The sequence below is a fragment of the Sander vitreus genome, chromosome 18, assembly GCF_031162955.1.
Source record: "Sander vitreus isolate 19-12246 chromosome 18, sanVit1, whole genome shotgun sequence".
Taxonomy (NCBI): domain Eukaryota; kingdom Metazoa; phylum Chordata; class Actinopteri; order Perciformes; family Percidae; genus Sander; species Sander vitreus.
Window position 1 is genome coordinate 16,810,158 of NC_135872.1, and position 22,905 is coordinate 16,833,062.

General features: G+C 40.6%; 1 protein-coding gene across 1 annotated transcript; it reads left to right on the forward strand.

The window, feature by feature from the left end:
- Window positions 1-7,632: 7,632 nt before the first annotated feature.
- Window positions 7,633-13,343, forward strand: LOC144533325 (terminal nucleotidyltransferase 5A-like). The gene is made up of 2 exons (XM_078274606.1): window positions 7,633-8,746; window positions 9,726-13,343. The coding sequence occupies exons 1-2, from the start codon at window positions 8,321-8,323 to the stop codon at window positions 10,530-10,532; spliced, it is 1,233 nt and encodes a 410-aa protein (XP_078130732.1). The 5' UTR covers window positions 7,633-8,320; the 3' UTR covers window positions 10,533-13,343.
- Window positions 13,344-22,905: the final 9,562 nt, after the last annotated feature.

A 22,905-nucleotide genomic window follows, 5' to 3' on the forward strand; every position in this document is an offset into this window, starting at 1 on the left:
GTTAAACAATTTTAACAATTAAAAAAAGAAGAAGAAAAACAATGTTTATGCTAACATTACTTCTTTTTTTATGCTAACGTTTGTGTGAGGGCTTCTGTGTTTTTAACCGGTGCTGCCAATTGATGGTTTAGGACACACAGATCATTTGTCCTGTAACAGTTAAAACTAACATTGTGTAGTCTATGTTAGCGTTATCACTGCTACTAGCTGCCGCTTCTCACTTGTTTGTCTATACAATGTGAACCAAACTGGAAGAACTTTACTATCACTTATATTTGTCTATATTGATGTTACTATCAAACGTTTCAGATTTTTAAACTAAATCGTTCTTTTCTTGTGTTGCACAAAAAGAGCAAGGGCATATGTTATATAAGTCTCCTTGGATGGGAAATAGAGTCACAGTTTATAGGGAAGTTGTATTGTGAGTAGACAGAAAGCTTTTCCATCAGGAGCTAAAAACTGGCTTTGAAGAAGGATAAAAAGGTAGAGCAAGCTCAAAAAGGCAAACAAAGGCAAGAGGAAATACGGGCCAGTGTGAAAAGTAGGCCGTGGAAAGAAAGCATGAGAGTTAAAGAGAGTAAGCTGTGTATGTGACATCAGGCTTAGATGGACCCAGCGGGCTGGATTGCCGTATGTGAGGCGGTGACGTGGTCCTCTGGAGCTTGAGTTAGCAATTTTATGTCAGGCTCTTCATCATCTGTCCACCTCTGGTGTAATGTCTAATGTTTTGTTTATGCTTCCCAACCCCCTCCCTCCTTCCCACCCTTCCCTGATGTCCAACTTATCATCACTCTATGCAATCTTCACTTTAGTCTACTCTTCTGTCTCTTCACCCAAGACCTCAATTATACACCAGAGACTATTTTTATCATTTCATCTTTCATTCACTGTCCTCTTCCTTCCCATCACCCACCACTGTTCTGCTTGTTGGGCGTTAGAGAAGAACACCTCACCCTAAATCACTGTTAACCAAGGTTGTACTCGTCGAGACGGAAGAGCAGAGGAGTGGGGCTCCACCCTAAACCTTTCATGATAGAGCAAAGTGCCAAATGACTGACCACGGCACAAAATTACTGCCACATCACCTGCAGCTGCAGCTCGCACAGGGCTTCACCAAACCAAGGAGTGGATTTTCTTTAAGATCTCACCAGTAAGATTGTATTTGCTGCTCCATAAAAGCCACCCTGAATCTGATCTGAGCAGTAAACTGTCATATTTTGAACTGCTGAGTAGACTGTCACCAGGAGGGTGTGACTGCACTGTGACGGTTTGGTGTGCTTTTTTTCAGTGCCATTTCAACATGTGGTATGACCGAGGCCACACTTATGATGGTAGCTAGCTGACAGGTTGCAGATGCAGAAGCACAGTGGAAATGTCATCTTTCACAACATTCACTTGTGCACATGCAGAAGACACGGACAGTAAGATGAGGTCAATAAACAGTAACCATTACAAGGGAAATGCAAGAAATGTGTGCACGCACGCACGCACGCACGCACGTACACACGTACACACACACACACACACACACACACACACACACACACACAACTTTGACTGGTACCTCAAAGGCATTACTTTCTACTTTTGCATCGCCATAAATCATCATGCAGAATCAAAAGAAAGCTGATCCTAAGCATTCGCCTCTGCTGCACCATTCACTTGAGTCATCCGACCCACAGACGAGGAACAGACAAAGTTGTGAGCTGTTGCCGTGGCTACATAATAATGCTGACACAGGTCTCGACAACAATACATCTGCAGAAAATAATTCAATGTTGAATTGCTGAGACAGCGGTCAAATCAGTCATGCAACCTGAATGACACAAAGATTTCCCACAGCAGATACATACAATATCTCCAATGGCAGCATTATTCGAAACAGAACACAAGTCTCACCCTAAATCACGTCACACATATGAAACTCATGTGAAGAGAGAAGGAGACGCTGTGAGTGATTGATGGCTAATTTGGATTATTTTGTCATAGCCGCATGTATTTCATTAGTGCACTTTACTCATACAGATTTTAATAGCAGAATCATACACCACATTAAAGGATAAAATTACCTAACTTGGCTCGTGGATGACACTGTTTACCCAACACAACAAGTTGTACAGATACATGTGCTAACACTTCAGTGGAGTCTGGAGTGTGGGAACGTGAAAATAAGAGTCAGGAAAGAAAGGAAGAGTGTATAATGAACTACTGGGTTAGGAGTGTGAAAAGAGCGCCACCTCGTGAGATGTCAGAGGAGGTTTCAACAGTCAGTGTCTCCAGTCAATCCAGTACAACATGGGTAGTTTGCTCAAATCAGCAGATGGCACTGTAATACCTTCATGCTGTGTGATCTTTGTTGAGACTATACATGGGTTTTCCAGTTTCACCATGAAACTGAAAGAAAAGTGAGATGAGAGTTAAGAAGTTACTCATCTTATTATGAGTGTAAATGATCCACAATTAATTCTAGTTACTTCATTTTCTTTGTCATTTTATTTCTCAGAATGCTCACTACCTGGTGCCATATTTGCTGTTTGGTAAATCTGATTAAACACGTTTAGGAATTTGCAACATATACACACAAAACTGGAATAGTGATATTAAAACTAAATTTTCGCACGGGAACCATCTTTATTACTATTGTAACCAGTTGAACTAAAGACTAAAGATTTTTACCCATTTTGTTTCAATACTTTTTTTATCCTGCTTTCCTTTTCTTATTTATAATCTCAGGACCCCTCACATTTATCTTGTGGCCACTTGTTAGGAACCACTGGTTTACAAATGCTTATAAAACGTTAAAAAAATAGTTGTCACAGCTAAGGGCCAGGAGTCAATTCATGACTTGTGTTTGTACATGTGTGTCTCTGCATGTGTCTGTTTACATAGGACAGAGAGCACAAAGTATCAATGTGGTCTTGACATCTCCTGCCACAGTACCACACAGGAAGCTGAGTCACTGATCGACTCACTGATCAAGAGCAATTTACTTCCTGTTTATTTTGTCACAGCAGTTTGCTGCCCTCACTCATGACAGGTCAAGAAAGCAGAAAAATCTTAGCAAAATAGGGAAACATATTGGCAGGGGGATTCTCTGAGTCTCTGGGGCTGTATTAGACTGAGACCTAGTCTACACGTACAGGTCATTGTAAACCGACCTTCAGGAAAAATCTGGCCAGGGTGAAGACTTTTAGAAGCAACCACTTGCAATGGCAGACGTGGACAAAACTGTACTGGTAACAGGCTTTCTAGCAGGACTTTTTACATGTTTACACATAAATGTACACTTACTCGTTTTTGTGGTCTGTTGTGGAACAGACATGTCACAATGTGCTATGGAGGTCACTGCTACATAATCAAACACATTTGTCACATTATCATGTGGACGGAGATTTTTCTAAACAGTGCATGTGTGGACAGATTTTCTTTTAGTACTACTGAAGACAAATCCAGTTTTTAAAAATACCTGTGTATGTTTGGACTAGGCCCGAGTTCAATTCACAGAATGTTTTTGTACAAATAATAGCCGCTGTGGGAATTGTAAACCTCTTTATTTAATGCTGTTTGCATTTTATGACTACAAAGGCATAGAAAATATGTGTTTTTGCTTGGGTAATGCACGTTTGTGAAAGTGTGCACGGTCAAGTGTGCTCGGACAATTACAGTAACTGTTGCACAAATTAAATTTAAAGACAGAAACGTTTGCAGAAGTGTCTGTCTTCTTTTCAACACTTTATTCTTACAGTTTAGATAGATAGATAGATGGACTTTATTAATCCCAAACTGGGAAACTACTATGTTACAGCAGCAGGTATAAGACACACAACATCCACACTTCCTTATAATGTATGTATCATTAACACAGTCCCACATGGAGCACCTTCTTGGAGCTCTGCAGCATGGCTTACAGCGCAGGGCACGTTAGCGAATCTCATTAGTGGCTGTGAAAGAGTTTAGTGGGGGCTTACACTACTACTCAGCAAAGGTCTCTTACTGAGGTCAGGGTTAAAACTGATTGGAAATACTGTTTAGGTTTGTCTTTGCCCGCATACAGAGTCCATAGCTACTGTGTGCTTTATGCAATGGACTGAGAATGTGAATTTCATGCATAGGCTATAGCAGGAACAGGAAGTGCTGTAACTGCTTGCTAAAGTGTAAGTTGACAACTTCAACAGTTATTGTTTGTCAACCAGCATGAACCAGTATTAGTACAATTATTTCTGCAACCCCATGGATTATTTCTGTCAACTCTGATATAAAAACTGGATTATACAAGATAGATAAGAATTGTTGGTTCCCAAACTAAAATATAAGTTAAAGGATTAGAGTTCCTTGACAAGAAAATACTGTGACACAGGAATATTTTAAGATACAGGCATGCAAGGGAATTAGTAGCAAAGTAGGAAGTTTAATATTGATTTCAGTTTTCATTAAAAGAGGTAGATATGCGAGGAGGTTGTGGGACTAAAGCTGCTTCCAGATGATAAGAAATTAGCTTTTTGCTCACCGCAAGATAGGGTACAGAGCATAGTGCAGACACTTGCAAAGGCAAGGCGCAGCGTAGGTATATGTCATCATTGTTTCTGGCTATGTCACATGCAGCTGTTGGTTGCGCTTTAAAAGGTCAGCAACAACCAATGCTGAAGTTAAAATATTTTTAACTTTGAGTGCAGCGCTCGGGGGCTTCTTTGAGCGGTGCACAACGCCAAGGATAGCGCTCCGGCCTAGATGTCGCCATCTCTCTGCCAATAGGTAAACTATAGCACGGCAAGCACAGGGCAGTTTTACCACTGATCACGTGTAGGCGGCTTGAGAAAGAAAAGGAGGTAGAAGTTTTTCGTTTAAAATGGAAGGTGAGGTAAATCTATTGTAGCTAGCTAGCCACTTTCTTATACAGACCTAGGTCTGGACCTAATAGCAACTGGGTGAAGATGTTATAGGATACTTCGTTTCCATAGAGCAGATATACTCTTCCCTTGAAATAAAATCTTACTGTTAATGTGATCTGGCTCAATGTTAACACCAAACACTAATGTGCAACAATGCACTGAAACACATTATTCGACATAAAGCAGGTAGCTAAATTTCAACCAGCTAACGTTACATCTTTACTGCCCCCTGTGGTGTCTCTAAACTGGAGAAACACAAATTAGCTCACCACTAGCTTGTATTTACTGTAACGTGTTAAACTCCTGGTATCATTAGCTCAAATTAGCTAGGTTAAAGATTTGGTTGTTAGTCAACGTGATGCCGAAGGATAACCGACTATAAAAATATTCATACCAAAAAATATGTTTTACTAAAAAGGACACTGCATCATGTTCCTGTTAGCAACTTTGTACACCAACACCTGCGATGTGGAAGCCAGGTCACTTGTAAAAAGAAAAATATAATCATAATGAAAAAAGATTATTAGTCTGTTATTTTCTTTTACCCTAAAACAAGTTAGCCTTTACCAATACAAAGACAAGATAATTATATTCTCTTGTATCAGTTCACAACAGTGGAGGAGGTAGAGAGAAGTACTTAGATGGCCTCAGTAAAGAGTGTATGTTCGGTCAACATAGAGTCAGAGACGGATTTTTTCCCCTACTAATGAAAATCCAGGTGAAAGAATAAAAATAGTTAAAGGTGTTAAGCGAGTGAGGCGGGAAAGGGAAGAAGCAAGAAAGTGGAGGCACATTCAGCTAACGGGCTAACTGTAATCTCTTAATGAACTTCTACGTGTGGGAATGGTGGAAAAGGAAATGTAAACGAGGATGAGCTAAAAAAGGGGGAAGAGTGGGATAGGACGGAGGGAGGGAATAAGGGATTGACAGGGTGAAGGAGATACTTTAGATGTGATCAGGAAGCAGTGATGTGTTGAACAAGTCTTTCTGACTTTTTGAATGAAGCGTATCTTCAAATTACTATCATGTTTCTGAGTATAAAGACGGATGTATGCACAAACGGCTCATTCACACAAACAAACACACACATTTGTTTCTATATGTGGCGATCGGTTTGGCAGCCTGACAAGGGGTCTGTCTGAAATACCCTCGCCAATCCTCTGATGTCGTCAGACATTGGGAACCAAGCCGGTGTCATCCACTTGACAAGTCAGAGGTCAGGTAAGTACAGTAGCAGCTTCATGGTAAGCATCCCCAGCAGTAAGACATTGAGCCTGTTGGTGAACGGTGAAAGTGCAGAGTGTGATTCACCTGCTATTTTGTGTCAAACCATGGAGCTACATTGTCTGAAAATGTTGACGCAATAATTGTCTTTAATTTACTGTGAATAACGTTTCAGGCTTTGCATTGCACTGAAATGTATTTACATTTAAAATGTTCCTTAACTTAGAGTTGTTAGTAGCTTCTGCTCTGCTCACAGTTTCCCAATGAGACTCAGAAAAAAACAATACCAAGAACTGAAAACCGCTACCAAATACTTCACTAAATATCAAATGCCAGTAATACTGAAATTAGTTCCAGTAAACTTGACTTACAGCAAACATATATGTATGTGTATATAAATGATGTGAATATATGCCTTTATGACTCAAATGCTCGAAGGATAGAGTGCTCTCAGATACAGAGTATATTGAGACAAATATTTAGATATCACAGGTTTTGAAACTACTCTTATGTAAAAGTGTGGAAGTATGTACAGTATGCTTTTTTTAATGATCTGAGCATGCACAGAGTATGCAGTAATACACCTTAAAGTGGTATAAGCATTGTAATATCTTCAGAGGTGTGAGTGTACACATATGCATGCGTCTCTGTGCGCATGTCTGTGTGTGTCTGTGTGAATGTGTGTGTCACTGCACATATAGGGTAATCTGCAGTAAGCTGGTTTATGGGCTCGTCTGCAGTGACGCAGATATCCACACCAAGCTCTGCACTGATAGATTCTTCATGACAACTAACCTGCCAGACTATATGGCATATACCCTACATACTGACACAGGGCTTACATCCATCAGAGGTGCTCATCACAAACACTGAATACAGATCTTTTTCATCGTTAATTGAATATATATTGCATTATATAGTCATACAGGTAGGTTTTCTGCAATTGCGCTTTAAGTTTGTAAAGTAACCCCCTGCACACACAAATGCCTGCAGGGCCAAATGATGGTGGGTGAAAAACCACCCCTAGAGGGGCGTTGGGTGTATGTGCATTCCCAGCCTCACCTGTGAATGATCAGACTTCTGAGGAACTGTAATACAAGAGTGAAATGATTTACATTTGAGATGCTGTTATCCAGAGGGAATTTGAACAGACTTACTGCTCAGTAGTCATCATTGTGCAGCCGCCAAAGCATCCCTTGTGATTGTCTGACCATAACTGTGCCAGGTTCAAATTAATCACACTCTTCATCAAATGTCTACTTGTTAAAATAAGCTGCACTATTGATAATGGAAAATGTAGGACAGGTGCAGAGTGGCGTTTGGACAGGAGAGAAAAGTGCTGAGAAATCGAATCGAAGAGATGTTTTTTTTGTGTGGGGTCAGCGTCTGCCCCCTTTCTCCTCTTCTCTTCTAACGCCCATTCTCCGGACACGTCTCCACTCGAACTAACTATGGGAAGCAGCGGCAGCTATTAGTAGGTGTGGGCTGTCAATCAAACCGACCCGCCCCAACGCCTCTCAGACGGGAAGCACTCTGTTCACAACTTCTACAGCAGCTGTGGAGTGGGACCTTTGTGGCATGACGCAGTACCAACGAGCAACAGACGGCCAAAATGTGAAGGAAAAACAGCCATACGCCACTTTATGAAAGTAGGTGTGCAGTGAAGAAGTCGAGTAGTCTTAAAACGAATGCGTAAAGTTGTTGCTACGCAGTAGGGACGCGCAATAATCTGTGCGTAAAAGTTAGTCAAAAAAGGACAAAGGATAAACTTCTGCGGTGGTGGAGACGTTCACTCGGCTGCGATGGATGCGTCAGTGAGCCTTTGGGCTGACACTGTGATGAACAATCATTTCGACCTTTACAGTTGATTTCCAGAGTTTGGCGATAGCGCCGGAGCTGAGCGCGCATCGTGGCAGCAGATGCTGGACAGTGACTAAGCCTGTGGCTGGAAAGCTCATGAATTGAAACTGTCTGGACTACAAACTTTGTCTACGTTAGAAGTAGGACAAGCGCAACACCGCCCGACTAGTTAATTCTGTCATGCGTAAAGACGCTTTGTCGTCCAGCATCTTGTTGTTATGATAGACATCAGCTCCAGCGCTTAACGGTCAGTTCTTCAAAAAGTTGCAGCTGCCTGATGCCACTACTCCAGCAGGAGTCAGGGGAACGTGTTGTCGTTTACATCCTTCTGTCTACCTCTTCTCAACATGGACGAGAGTGTTGAGTCTGCAGCGTCCGACAGCTGCTCGGACGGGGAGAGCATTAACCTCAGCGTGCTCAACTGGGAGCAAGTGCAGCGGCTGGACACCATCCTAACCAGCTCTATACCCATCCATGGCCGGTGGAGTTTCCCCACTCTGGAGGTGAAGCCACGGGATATCGTCAAGGTGGTCCGGAGCCGCATGGAGGAGAAGCGGATACATGTTCGGGAGGTGCGACTGAACGGCTCCGCGGCCAGCTACGTCCTGCACGAGGACAGTGGTCTGGGATGGAAAGACCTGGACTTAATATTCTGCGCGGAGCTGAAAGGAGAGATGGAGTTTCAGATAGTTAAAGATATAGTGCTGGACTCTCTTCTAGACTTCTTGCCCGAGGGAGTGAATAAGGAAAAGATCACGCCAATGACCTTAAAGGTAGTATATTGAGTTATTATAACATGTGACTCACATATGTAGATAGCATGTTTTGTGTGTCAAAGTTTTAAACCTTACAGGATAGATATTGAACTTTTATGGTTTTATTTCCGTTCACACTTATTTACACTATACACCCTGCTGCAGCTATGTGCATTTTCTGTTTGCAAATGCATCTACATTAAATGTAAATAAATCTTACACAAGCAATATTCAAATCTGCCCTGAATACATCCAACCAGCACAGAGATGTAAGCCTTCAGATAGTGAAAAGGTTGGTTTCCAATTCAGAGAGGATTCTGTTTAATCCAATTGGAGTCGGATCCACATTAATAAGTCAGCCCTCAGTTACCTGGATACCGAAGACTACCTAGGCTACTAATGGCCCACCAACAGATTTAATCAGCACAACATTATGACTAACAGACCAAATCCAAGATTTGTATCTGGTGCAAACAGCAGTAATGTCCGGTTGTGGAAGCCTGCTTAAAACATAACTGGTTTTTAACATGTAACGCCCACAGTGCAATCATTCTTAAACACCACCATGCATACATGTGTTTTTCAGAAGAATAAAAAAAAGTGTTTGATGCACTGGTGCAAGAACTAACAGCTGTGAAAGGAGGGACAGAGAGGAGGAGGAGTTAGTGAACAAACACAGAAGAGGCAGTAGGCCTTTATGACTCAAATATACAGTATAACACTAAAATATAATAATATAAAAACACACTATAACTTTAATATAACACAGAGCCAAATGCTTGTATGATGGTTTATTGGTTAACTATATGCAGGTGTTTTTTTATTCATAAGTATGGATATGGAAGTTAAATCTGCCTATATGTACCTATTAACTCCAACAATGTCTTCAATTTCTTTACTATAGTTTTCAGTCACTGACCTAAAACTTGCACATACATGAGATGCATTGGACTTAGTCTGTGATGACACTTAATGCTTTAACTTGTGTCCGTTTTAGGAAGCCTATGTGCAAAAGATGGTGAAAGTGTGCAATGACTCAGATCGCTGGAGTCTCATCTCCCTCTCCAACAACCGTGGCAAGAACGTGGAGCTCAAGTTTGTGGACTCTCTTCGACGGCAGTTTGAGTTCAGCGTGGACTCCTTCCAGATCCGCCTGGACTCACTTCTCCTCTTCTACGAGTGCTCGGAGCACCCCATGGCTGCCACTTTCCACCCCACCATCCTCGGGGAGAGCGTCTACGGCGACTTCCCCACCGCCCTCGATCACCTGCGCAAGCGCCTCATCTGCACCAGGAGACCCGAGGAGATTCGAGGTGGGGGTCTGCTGAAGTACTGCCACCTGCTGGTGCGGGGTTTCCGTGCAGCCTCTGACACAGAGATGAAACTGCTGCAGCGCTACATGTGCTCACGCTTCTTCATAGACTTTCCTGATGTGAGCGAGCAGAGGAGAAAGCTAGAGTCCTATCTGCAGAACCACTTTGTAGACCTGGAGGACAGGAAGTATGACTATCTGGCCACGCTGTACGAGGTGGTGCAGGAAAGCACGGTGTGCCTGATGAGCCATGAGAGGCGTCAGACACTCAGCCTCATCTCTTCGCTGGCGTTGCGGGTCCTGGCCGAGCAGAACGCAATCCCCAATGCCGCCAACGTCACCTGCTTCTATCAGCCGGCTCCTTATGTCTCAGACGGCAACTTCAGCAACTATTACGTAGCACAGGTTCAGCCCATCTACCCCTGTCATCCCCAGCAGTACATTCCTCCTCATCACCATCCCATGTACGCCACCTGGTTGCCCTGTAACTAAACTTTGTGTATGTACACTTTTGTGTATCCGGCGGAACCTTCTTGAAAGAGGATGATGATATTTTTGTATCTCTTCCTTGAGAAGGTAATTGAGGGAAATGAGAGAAGGAAGAACATGAGACAAAATTAGATAAAAGGAGAGAATAAAAGGGAAATGGAACCTGGATCAAGGCAGTGGGCCAGAGAAAGGCCTTTCCCTGGGGTAGGGTGCCACAGCAGGAGCAGCTGAGCACACAGGGAGAGATGCCAATGAGAGAGGCTGACCCATCAGTTTTAGGGTTCTCTGCTCATCAGCACTAAGATTGATTTGGCAGACCCTCAGAGTGACCAACAGCCTGGATACAAGGATTTTTTTCTTGTCCGTTTGTGAGTTACGGAACTTACTTTTGAAATGATGAACATGTATAATATCCACATCCTCTTCACATTAAAAAACAAACTCACAGCTCGCAGCCACAGAGAGTAACGGAGGACACACATGACGTGCTGATATGCATTCATGGTCAAACAACGGAGACCTTGTGACTATGTCCATTTGCACTGTGTTTGTATGGGACTCATTTTCACAAGCAATGCAAAATGAGGAACTGGATACTGTTTACAAATCCAAAGATCTAGTTTGATACTGAACTTTATCTGAATTCTTAGACAAAACAACGAAACAATGCATGCTTTATTTCTGTACAGGAATAATTGTCTTTAAGTGCCTAGATAAAGCCTAAAGGGAAGAGATATTTTTGTGACTCTTTATCTTAGAGAACTGTTGAGTCATAATTGATTTTCAAGGTGATAATGAATGTACTGCAGAACAGAGAGTTTACCTATGCTGAGTAAGGTCTCTTACACTGAGGGAGGTTTTGGTCCAACTGATTTTCTTCACAACAATGTTTAGTTAAAGACTCTGCTTTTATCTGCAGTCCTGCTCGACAAACACACACCCTGATTACCAAAAAGGAAGTAGCAACATAATCTCATCATCTGTAGAGGAAGGGGGGAGGTGGAGGTTGGATCAAAAATACTTATAAAAGGGAAAATAGAATAACAGGGAAAGAAAGTGGTTTGGCAGCAAGAGAGCAAACGAGAGAGAAAACTGCTCTTATTTGCATTTTTATTGGATTGCAAAAATAAGGTGGTCCAAAGCACAGCTTAATAACCAAAAACAATTTATCACAGACAGGAGATAATGAAACCATCTCTGGGGGATGCAATGCGACATAGAGAAGTGTATTTGGATATGTAAACGTTTTGCCCATAATGCATTTCAAAATGCAATTTCATCACATGTAGTCCCATATCAAAGTGCATTTAAAATTTGAGATATTAGACTCAAGCTTACTTAAAGGTGCCCTGTGGAGTCTTATTGTAAAAAAGAAGTTATGTTTACATTTAGTCTCACCAAAACGCATTGTGTGTAGGGTTAGTGTGATGGGTGTGCTTTCTTTCTCCTAAAAAATTTGCAGAGTAAAAACCTTTGGAATATTTAAATCCATGCATTGTTTACATACATGTTTGCTTGCCAGCGGGCTTCTTCATTACTGCCTGGGGAATGTTGGGTCCCTTTAAATTATAGAGTGTGGTCTAAACCTGCTCTATATGAAGAGTGTGCTGAGTGCTGAACGTCTGTTATGATTTAACACTGAGTTAAATTGAATTGAATTGCCTTTAAAAAGGCAGGATATAAGACGCATGGTTGCATGTGTTCATAAGCACCCTGGTTCCGTGCACAGTAAAAACAAAACAGGGGCCCACTGGTAAAAACATTGCTCCATAGCACTACTGGTGGTCAAGAACTCTACAGGGCACCTTTAAGTTTCAAATACGTATTAAATATTCAAAAAAGGGCCAATGTATTTGAAATGCATTCTAAAACAGGGACAACCAGTTTTCTCAAATTACACTGGAAAGTTTTAATACACTTGCATATAATTATATTATTTTTATATTTTCTTCTTCTTATCTAATACATAACATATGTTTACATCATTTGTACACAGTTTGAAATCATTTTTGACATGCTGTATGTACTGTAAGAGAGAAAGAAAGGAGATGTCAGCGGGGTGGAGGATGAATTGTGTGTGCAGTGATTTAGCAGCAGAGCAAGTCTTGAATGAAGAGGAGTAAAAGCATACTACTGGCAGAGTCAGAGGCCCAGCAAAAGAGGATATCTTCAGAACATGTGCTGCATGAAGCCTGAAAAGCTTCAAAGATGATGTAAGCTCAGTGAATATTGGCCAATGTATATTTCATCTTTTCATCTTCTTTATGGAAAAGAGTCAAAGTTTGGGATGTGTAGAAATGTGGGCTGTATAAGCAGGTAATTGCGAGCTGTCAAAATGTTATCTCTCCTTAGCATGGAAAAGCACCAAACCAAACCAACCAAAGACCATCGCATGGATATTTGAAGGGCAATAAGACAAGTAGGCTTTTGTGATTATTGTAAAAATAACAGGTGTACATTTCTAGCGTTACAAGTGCAAGAGACTCAGCGTATTCTCTCAAACATGTCAGATCTATTTTTCTATCGATCTCTATTTTTGTACAGTTTGGCTGCTGTAGCAGGGGGATTCAAAGCTGTGTTGAGTATTTTGTGGTGTGTGCGAATTTGTGTTTTGGCTGATGAAGAGCAGTGCAGGTGGACACGGCGGCTATGCTGAGATGCTGATTTAGCTTGTGTTTCATTTGGGTTTTTGTTGCTCTAAAGAGATTGTTTCACTGTTCTACATGTTTTTAACTGCTGTCCTGTTTGGACATGAACATAATGATATGTGTCCAAGTTGACCAACTTGAGAATTAAAAGCAACAAAAAAAAGACCACCTAACAATAGTTGTTCAGTTCCGTTTTTGTTATCCCCCTCATCACATACACACTAACAGCTACAATAACAATCTGCATGACATATTTTTTTATATTATTTTATATATATTTTAATTAGTATATTTTCTTATTTAACCTCAGTTTAGCGGAGGTTATTAGCTCTGGCATTTAGGTTTTGTGCCCAGGCTTTGGCAGACAGAGGAAAAGCCTTCATCAAGTCAAAGCCCTGAGATGCCCACACAATCCCAGAAGGCACAACTGCTGCTGCCAGCAAGTGACATCTGAACTTGACGGGTTTTCCCTCCAAGAGACGTCACGAGTGTCAACAAGCGCCAGCAGGCGTCATCGCACCGTTTGACAGCCCTCATTAGCTGAGAATGTATTTATAACAGCAGGTAGATGTCATGTATATGCACATACCTTACTACCAGCAGCGCCTTGGTCTCCAGGGAATCTGATTGAGTAGATTGGCTCCACGTCTGCAGTACTCTAATGCCCAAAGGCCCCAGCCTCCAGATGTCACTTTCCCTGCTGATATTGAGAAAGAAAAAAACCCTTAGTCTCTCTTTCATGTTTTTTTTCTTTGTCCGTCTGTCTCTTTGATGTCCTGTTTTTTTTCTCTCTTCTTTATTTTCAACTTTTACATTATTTCTTTGATGACACACTGCTTTTTATAAGTGGTTGTGTGCAAGTCTAATGCCACTTTAGTGCCACAGAGTACACAGCTTCATGCCATCTTTACCTTCTGTTTTTTGGCCTCACTTATTTCCCTTCATCTTTGCCTGCATGGGCCTCTTGATGAATTCAAGCAGAGAGAGATGAGCTATGGAGAGGAAAACAGGCAACAGGCCAATGTTATCCCCTGTTAGGAGGGAGAGAGTGGACACTAAATATAGCCCCCCCTCTCAGCCACTGTAAGGACATTAGCCCATATGCAGAAAGCTGATTAGCCTCCCTCCATAAGCATGTGCGCAGTGCTCTGGTGTGGTTACTGCAGAGAGATTTACCAGCTATTGTACTGTAACACATAGCTCCCCCATCTCCCGCCGTCTTTTAGGTCACTCTCGCCACTTCCTTCTCAAGGGCTTAAGGGGAACTGAGAACTAGGGATTGAGGCATTTAGTGTGTTGCACAACAAGGAAAAGAGCTAAACCAAAAACACAGGCAAACCTTTCCTCGTTAGTGTAGGTAGTGTGTTACTATATGTGCATTTACAGTAAGTAGTATCTTGACAGGTGGGCTGAGCCAAGGAAGTGTATCAGGCAGTTTTCTAAGAGGGTTAAAGCCTTGTTTTATACAGTCTATGCTTAAAGCTCATGTCCAGCTGATGAAAAATGTAAGCAATGCCCTGATTTCTGACCTGGAGAGTTTGGGGAAATAGTCTCATTCACTTTTTTTGCCAAGCTATAGATGAGAAGATTGATACCATTCTTATTGCTGTACACAATGTATGTAGCTTCAGCCAGACGCCGGTTAGCTTAGCTTAGCAAAAGACTGGAAACAGCTAGCCTGGCTCTGGCTACATATAACATAATCCACCTTTTTTTTTGTTACCTTTGGACAGAGCCAGGCTAATTTCCCCGTTTCCAGTCTTTATGCTAAGCTAACCACCTGGTGGCCCAGGCTTCATATTTATCATAAAAAATCTAAGTGGTATTAATCTTCTCATCTAACTCGTCCTCATTTCCAAAAATGTCAAACAATTGTTCTAAGAAGTTGTAACCCACAGTGAGTCTTTATCAACTCTTTTTTTGGGACGGCACATGTGAGGCAGAAAACAGTAGGAATCTGTTGAAAAACTCAGAGCTATGGACCGGCTTCAAAGATGAGTCTTGTGTTTAGAAAAATACCACAGCTATGACTTTAGCAGGAGCCATCAAAGAAATATGAAGACAAAAGGATTTCTTTGTGATTTATCTGTTCAAATAAGCACTGGCAGATTTATTTACTGGAGATTTAGTTATTTCTTGCAGTCCACGAGGATATTATATCTATCACCACACTGTTTTGTTTTAGCTTTGCAGACACTGATTCAGATTGGAGAGAGAGATTTATAGACGGCATGATAGATATCCACATTGTGCTGATAGATCTGTTGAAGCCGACTATTTGGAATGATGTATTATATTTAACATTAAAAGTCTGTTAAAATGTAAGTACTCAGAGGATATAATTGTCTAAATGAAATGATAATTACATTTGTAAGGACCACCATGAAGAAACCTATCCATAATCTTACATAAGACTGATGGGGTATGGGATCTGAAGGAAATGTGGTTTTAAAAAACAAAAGTGGGCTAAGTGAACCACAAAGGAAGCTCATTCAAATTATAAGTCACTTTTTATTCAGTTTTTCTTTTAAATAGAAAGTTATTGATATATTATTCCTGTATAAGGTACTTTTTGAATTATTCAAGTGGTCATTTAGTGTTTTTAATGATCAAAACTCTTTCCTTTCTCACTGTTATTCTCTCAGGCTCATGTGTGGGTATTTTCACAGGCAAAGGTTGGATGGAGTCACATCACTATTCCCATCTTTAATTGATTTGAGCTTCATAATAAACAGGAAATGAATAGCACCAAAAGGTCAGTTAGCAGCTTGTAAAACCCTGGAATTAAGGGTGTAGTGCTGAAAAGATGGTTTTAATTTGCGTAGAAGTACATGAAGACAACTTCATTTGGTTTAACTCTTATTTAGAAGCAGCAGGTAGCACAGATGCAGCTTTTCACAGACACACAATGGAATGATAGTTTTATTAGGCATGCTTTTTTTAAAAACACAGACACATTATGCATGATACTTGTGCTTTTTGGACCACAGAGTGACACAGGAATTGATAGCATGTGAAGATGTGCATCAGTCCAAACACACACACACACACACACACACACACACACAGAGGAGTTAAATTGGAGATGAACCAGTTGGAGCAGAAGCAGGACCAAGAGTCCATCCAACTCAGCCCAGCCAGGGTCAGAGGCCCCCGAGTAAATCAAACAAAAGCAAGACCAGACTGTGAGAAACAACGATGCGTGTCTGTCTGTGTGTGTGTGTAAGAGAGCAAAAGAGATCTGTGAGATCAAGAAAAAAAGAGTGTGTGGGCATTGTGTGTCTACATTTGTGTATTTGTGCTGTTTGTGTATTTGTGTTACCGGAAAACGTGTCTAGTTTTTAGTGTGAGACATGTGTGGGTGAAGTTGTTTTTAGAGATTATGAATAGCAGCCTTAAGCAAAACTCGATCCTCTTGATTATTAGGCAACACAATAATAATAATTTCTACTTGCTTTCAGTGACATGAGTTGCCAAACAACTGGCTGGCTGAAGCAATACAGCTAAAATCGTTATGCCTGTGTGTAATAGTTGGGCCAGCTGGACCGGGGCCGGAATACGATGGCTTGTTACGGGGAAGAAACCAGCCGGTAACAGAGAGGGAGAGACATATTGGTAATTTGACATACAGAAATGAAAAATTTTCTCAATAGGAACAGGAGTCCTTAAATAAATCCTTAAATACGTAGATGTGCAACGTCTCTCATGTGTCTGCATGTTTGTATGAATGCACAGGGCTGCACAAAACATTCAGTTTAATTCAACATAATGCTATTAAATGTAATTAAGTTAAATTCAGTGTTTTGATATCACTTTTTAATAAGGCCCCCTTTAACAAGACCAACAGTCTACAGCCATGCTACAGCTCTGAGAAGCTGTACTTACAGTAGGTACAACAGTGCTTTGAGTCAAATGCTAACATCAGCATGCTAACTACTGTACTGCCTACATGCTGCTATTTGGCTAAAAGGGTTTGCAAGTAATAATTAATTTAACCCTCACTAATGCTTTATAAATCAGTTAGATGCCATTCATAAGAAGACGCTGGGGGTTGCCAATACCACTTATTAAGCAGTTACAAATATTAATAAATGGTTCTTAATAAATAGTTCTTCATTCAATAAGTCATCAAGTTGTAAAAAGCTAGCTAAAAACCACTATCTTAAAAGACAAAGCAATTGTGGGCAAACCAGCTACAAAGTTGTCCCTATTAATAGTTTCTTACTATTCTAAAAAGCATTCATTAATAATTAATTAACAATTAAAAAAGCAATTAATTAAAATGTATAAACCCTTCATAAAGGGTACCTTAGAAAGTGGTACCAGTTTCAGACATTTCAGACTGCTGTAGTGTCAGAGATAGTTCTATTTTACCACATCAGTGTTGCTTTTTTACAAATGGCCATGAGAGGCTGGTCTCCTCTCTCCTGCAAAATCAAAAGAATTCTTAGTCGGGGACACCCCTAGCTTGCAATAATAGAAACATGAAGACATTTTGCTGATCCTTAAATACTTTACCTACTTTAAGGATTAGCTTTATGTTAGGACATGGATTTAGGATTCAAGGTAAAATCTGAATTAGGATTAAGGGACAAAGTTGATCATGAAGTAAAGTCAGTGAAAGCCCTCACAGGTATAATCATTCAAAGATGTGTGTTGCATGTGTGTACATGCACGTGTGCACACATCTGCCTGTTTACAGCACCCAAGGAGGGGCTGTAAAGCTGTGATGGATTTGCCCCAGATGGTGAGGCAGCAGAAATGAAGAGCAAGTCTGAGAAAATATCAGTTTGTCTCCTAACTACAGTTACCCTTACAGTGTGTGTGTGTGTGTGTGTGTGTGTGTGTGCGTGTGTGTGTGTGTGTGTGTGTGTGTGTGTGTGTGTGTGTGTGTGTGTGTGTGTATATGTAATAATGTCCAAAAATAATAATAAAAAAACACTATCTGTGGAACGCATCTCCTGGTTGTCCACATTGTGGTGATTAAAAAAGGCAAACCACTTACTGTAAAGTATTAATTTATGAATCATGAGTGCTATTTAATAGAATGTAGGTTCATAGGTCCAGCATTTTATCATTATGCTGCATGTTATCTATAAGCAATTATAGTCTAAAACACTGACTTGCACTTTCCTTCTTCGATGAACAATGGTAATCTGTAATGGGCATTTATTCTCAGCACAGATACCTTCTAAAGGGTTCATTTGGAGCTACATTTAAATCACCAAGATGCTTGTTTCTGATGTTTCTGTTTGTGTCTCACCCTCATACTGTTCATGTGTGTGTGTGTGTGTGTGTGTGTGTGTGTGTGTGTGTGTGTGTGTGTGTGTGTGTGTGTGTGTGTGTGTGTGTTTAAGACGCAGAAATGCTGGTTTTGCGCGCACATCCTGATAAAAACATTATTGCTTTCCTCTTGGTCCCAGCCTCCAGGTCTCTTCTTACTGGGCTGTAATGATAGTCATTATCACATTGTAATAGCAAACATACCTGCCAGCTCACTGCTCGTGCCAAAAACACACCTGTATGTGGTTAAGTACAGCTTTGTCACTATAGGGAAACAGGCCTCGAGAAACGATCGTGCATATGTGGGCATGTTTAGTTCTTCATAATATATCATCCGATCCATGTATCTGTATGGCATTTATCATTCATGTGTCATCATTTCCTGAAGGCTGTCTGAGAATGAAACAATTTCCCCTCTTCATGAAGGAAAAAGCTGGAAAATGGGGAACATGTTTTAGCGGCTGCACTGTGTGATTTATCACAGAAACCATTTTTGTCACAACGGCTTGTCTCCGAACAGCAACCAGGACAAATGTTTTCGAGGAGTTATGCATTTTTAATGCTGCTGGTCAGAAAAAAAACACGAGCAGACTGTGCTAAGTCTGCATACTGGGTTTGTTGGTCCCAGTTTCACAGCAATGTTCCCAGCCAGAAAAAAAACAAAACACCCAAAGCCCCACAGTTTGACAAAGCTGCTCATTTTTCATCAAATTCTGCTGCTGCAGCAGTATGACATTTGCAAATGACATTAATTATACAGAGAGAAACAAAATGCGCTCGATGGTGTTTTTAAGCCCCCAACTTCTCCTTCCAGGCAGCGCTGTGACCGTTGACTTCAAGGCACCTAACCCTAACCCTAAGGCACCCTGGTTAGGGTTAACCTTAACCCTAACCATAACCATAACCATAACCATAACCATTGCCTAATCCTAGTGCCTTCCAGGCAGCGCTGCCTGGAAGGAGACATTGGGGGCTTAAAACACTGATAAATACAAAATGCCAGCTGCCTTTACTAGGGTAAATTTACTGTAATGTACACGTTAATCCAAGAAGTGCATTTGTACCTGACAAACCAATCTTTAGGGCTCTTAAATAAAATATGTATATATGTTATTATGCTAACCTACTGTACCTTGACATGTGCTCATGTAATGTAAAAGGTCATTTTGCTGAATGGATGTTGTGTGGAAATGGACCAATGGCCCATATCAGATAAATCCTTTACTCAGATTTTCTCATAGCTTGGATCCAGCTGTGCAAATTACTTTTCTTAGACTTAGAGGTTTAAATCTGTCATTTTCCATTTGTCAGTTTTTGTGTGGAAGTCTGGCAATTATTCCAAACAGGCATCACAAAGCTTGGACAATTACCCACGTAGGAGAGTCTGATACTACTTAGCTTATGATTAACTCACATGATCATCACAAAACTGATTCACATTAGCATTTTCTAATCTGGCACCCCTATGTTTAGGGTTTGGTTTGGCAGCTAAAACTACTAAGGAAAGATCATGGTTAAAAGAAACCAGTTTTGACTGTTGGAAAAAGACAGGGTTACTGTACTGCAGTCACTGGCATCAAAATCAGGCTTGTTGTGTACACGTCCACCCAAACCTAAGAGGTTTTGCAGCTCTATAACAATGTCAAGCTATGTGCCTTTGCTTCAGAGACATAACAGTTGTTACTCTTTATTAGTTCGGAAAACAAGAGAGATGCATCCTGTCAAGCTACAACAACTGTGTATTGTTGTGTATTTCTTGACAGCAGAGTATGTGACAGTCTGGGCAATGTGCATAAGACACTACAACACAGATAGATATAAAGGGTTTATTGATTAAAAACACTATGGATACCAGCTTTAAAAAAAAATTCTTGTGGCCCTTAGTTATACTGTATCCATAGTCAGTCTTGTAACTGATGCACCAAAGTGGTGCCTTTGACAGAGCGCTATCACATGTTGCTATATCAGTGTGAAACTTGTAAACTTTGAACTCTATCAATCACCAAGGGGAAGCTAGCTTGGATGATCTTTGGCCTCTTTGGCTCTGTCTCTTTTGTCATCTCACTGCATAAAGTGCTTGAGAGAGAGAGTACTGTTCATCTGTCATCAATAAGCTAATACCGGGGGAGTTACTCTGCATATGCAATCAAAATCAGCTGAAAAAATATTATTTTAATCCAACTCTTGCTACCATCAGTCAAGTGTACCGGCTAACCTCATCGCCATGAATACAACTTTTTTTATCAGCAATAATGATGAGAAGAATAAGAAGAGAAGAGAAGAGAAGAGAAGAGAAGAGAAGAGAAGAGAAGAGAAGATAAGTTATAGTTTTCCTTCAGAGAACAGAGGTGGCTGTACATCCCATTTCCTGGTCTTTGGCATGCACCATCATACATGGAAAGCGTGCATGACCATGCCTGTGTGTGTGATTAGTTGTGTGTAAATGTCGCTGCCACTGCATGTGCATGTTGTCTGGCAACAAAAGATAAGTTGGTGGTGTTTCTATTCATTCAACAAAAGAGAGTTAAGTTTTAAGAACTGATTGACTTCCAGCAGCGTAAATATGATGCCAACATGTTAAAAGATAAACATGTTGAGTACATACAGCAGGAATGTGACATTTCTGTACATTAGTAATATGTTTTAGTCAGACTAATGGGCAATAGTTGACAGCTATTTTAATGCTACAAAACAATACATGATATGCCTGCTTCAGCATACTCAGTATATTAAACCAGCTTACAGTATTTCTTTCTTTTTCCCTTCATTCTTTGGCTGATATCCTTCCAAAACAATTACTGACTCTATATTCATGAATAAGAATTCTCAGACCGTTATTTTGTTACAGGTTTGAGTGCCAATATCAACATCCCATTCTGGCCTGTCAGACAAACCAGTGATTCCAATCCAACCATTACCAATCTGCAAAAAAGTTACTTCCTTATCCGATTGCCTGGTCAGATGTTTATCGGGATTCTGTAGCATTCTTTGACCGATTTGGAAAACAGATGGTTGTTTTTACAACGATTTTCTTCTTTTACAAAAGCAAAATCTTTAAAAACAGAACAACTAATTGCATGGTAATGTGTATTTTAATTGCAGTCAAGTAAATCATAGCGCCATGGTGTGACCGCAACGGTCAGACCGTACCCATTCAACCGTGGCCTTCAAACCGAGTTCACCAACATGTTTGCATTTCTATGAAGAAAAAGGAAAAGTTACCCACACAGTGAAACTTTTTCTCCACTCTCACATTTTCTCCACATTGGACCTTTTTTTTGGACTCTGTTTTCCACTTTTTCCTTATATTTCATTATTTTGGTGTTTCTATTTTTTGCTCACTTTCTCCTTTGCATTCCATTTATCATTTAATTGGTGGCTATGGTTGATCAAGGGGATTTATAGAGAATCAGTTTTTTACTTTGTTTTGGTTTGTACATATATTTCTTTACACACAAATGGCAAGAATGGCCTCAGAGAGAAAGAGCTGTGTTTTTGTTGTGCTCATCAAGTGTTTCCTTCTGAAAATTGGCTTGCTTGATGTGCATAGTGGAAACTATGTTTCGTGGTACGTCCTTTTTGTAAGGTAAAACGTCAAGAGCAATTGGTGTGCAGATTTAAAAGAAATTGTTGTTTAAAGTTTTTACTGAGAATTTGTGCCCCAGCACAAAGGATATGAAAATCCCCAATCCACCTGTTCAAAGTGTGGATTCTAACAACTAGACTGCTTGGTAGAAACGTGACTACAAGTCCCCTGCTGGAGTCAAACCAGCAATGTGGAGATATATGGCTTAACCAGTAGGCTACCAGCATGCTCCTGGACTATGTAACTACTGTATATTGTCACAATTTCCTGCTCATTGTAATGTAATTTCCCACTTACTGTTACTATTGCACTCCCATCCATTTTAAATTGAATTTTTCCTTCTTTAATAGAGAGTTTGGTCTGAGAATGTTGTTGATGAACGACTATAAAGCCCAGGAAGATATTATATTGGATAATGGACCAAAATAATTAACTTGACTTGTATTGTAGATGGTTGTGTGTGAACTTTAGGTTAAAGAAAACAAGGGAAAAAAAGGTTTTCTGAATTCTCACTGAGGGAGTACTGCCAAGGGTGAGGGAAGCTTTCTGCAAAGTCCTAGATTATTTAGTGTGCATGCTATGACTACAACTCCTTCTTGGTGGACTACATCTCCTTTAAAAACTAGGTCAGTGAAGTCCAATGTCAGTGAATGTGAAGTCCAAAAGCTGATCTCACTGATCACTGACTGCTTGTTGGCAAATTCATAGCCTTCCAATGTGGGCTCTCAAATGACCAGGGTAAAGGTCAAAGATCAGGGGCTCTGGTAGAACAATGTTTAGAGCGAAAGCTGAGAAGAGGGCGTGAAAGAGAGAGCAAAGTGTTAGCAAGAAGCTGTAGATCTGACCAAACACTTCACTC

Coding starts and splice junctions, on each gene's coding strand:
- LOC144533325 (XM_078274606.1), top strand. CDS start 8,321: ATGGACGAGAGTGTTGAGTCTGCAGCGTCCGACAGCTGCTCGGACGGG. Junction 8,747..9,725: donor TCACGCCAATGACCTTAAAG/GTAGTATATTGA, acceptor TGTCCGTTTTAG/GAAGCCTATGTGCAAAAGAT.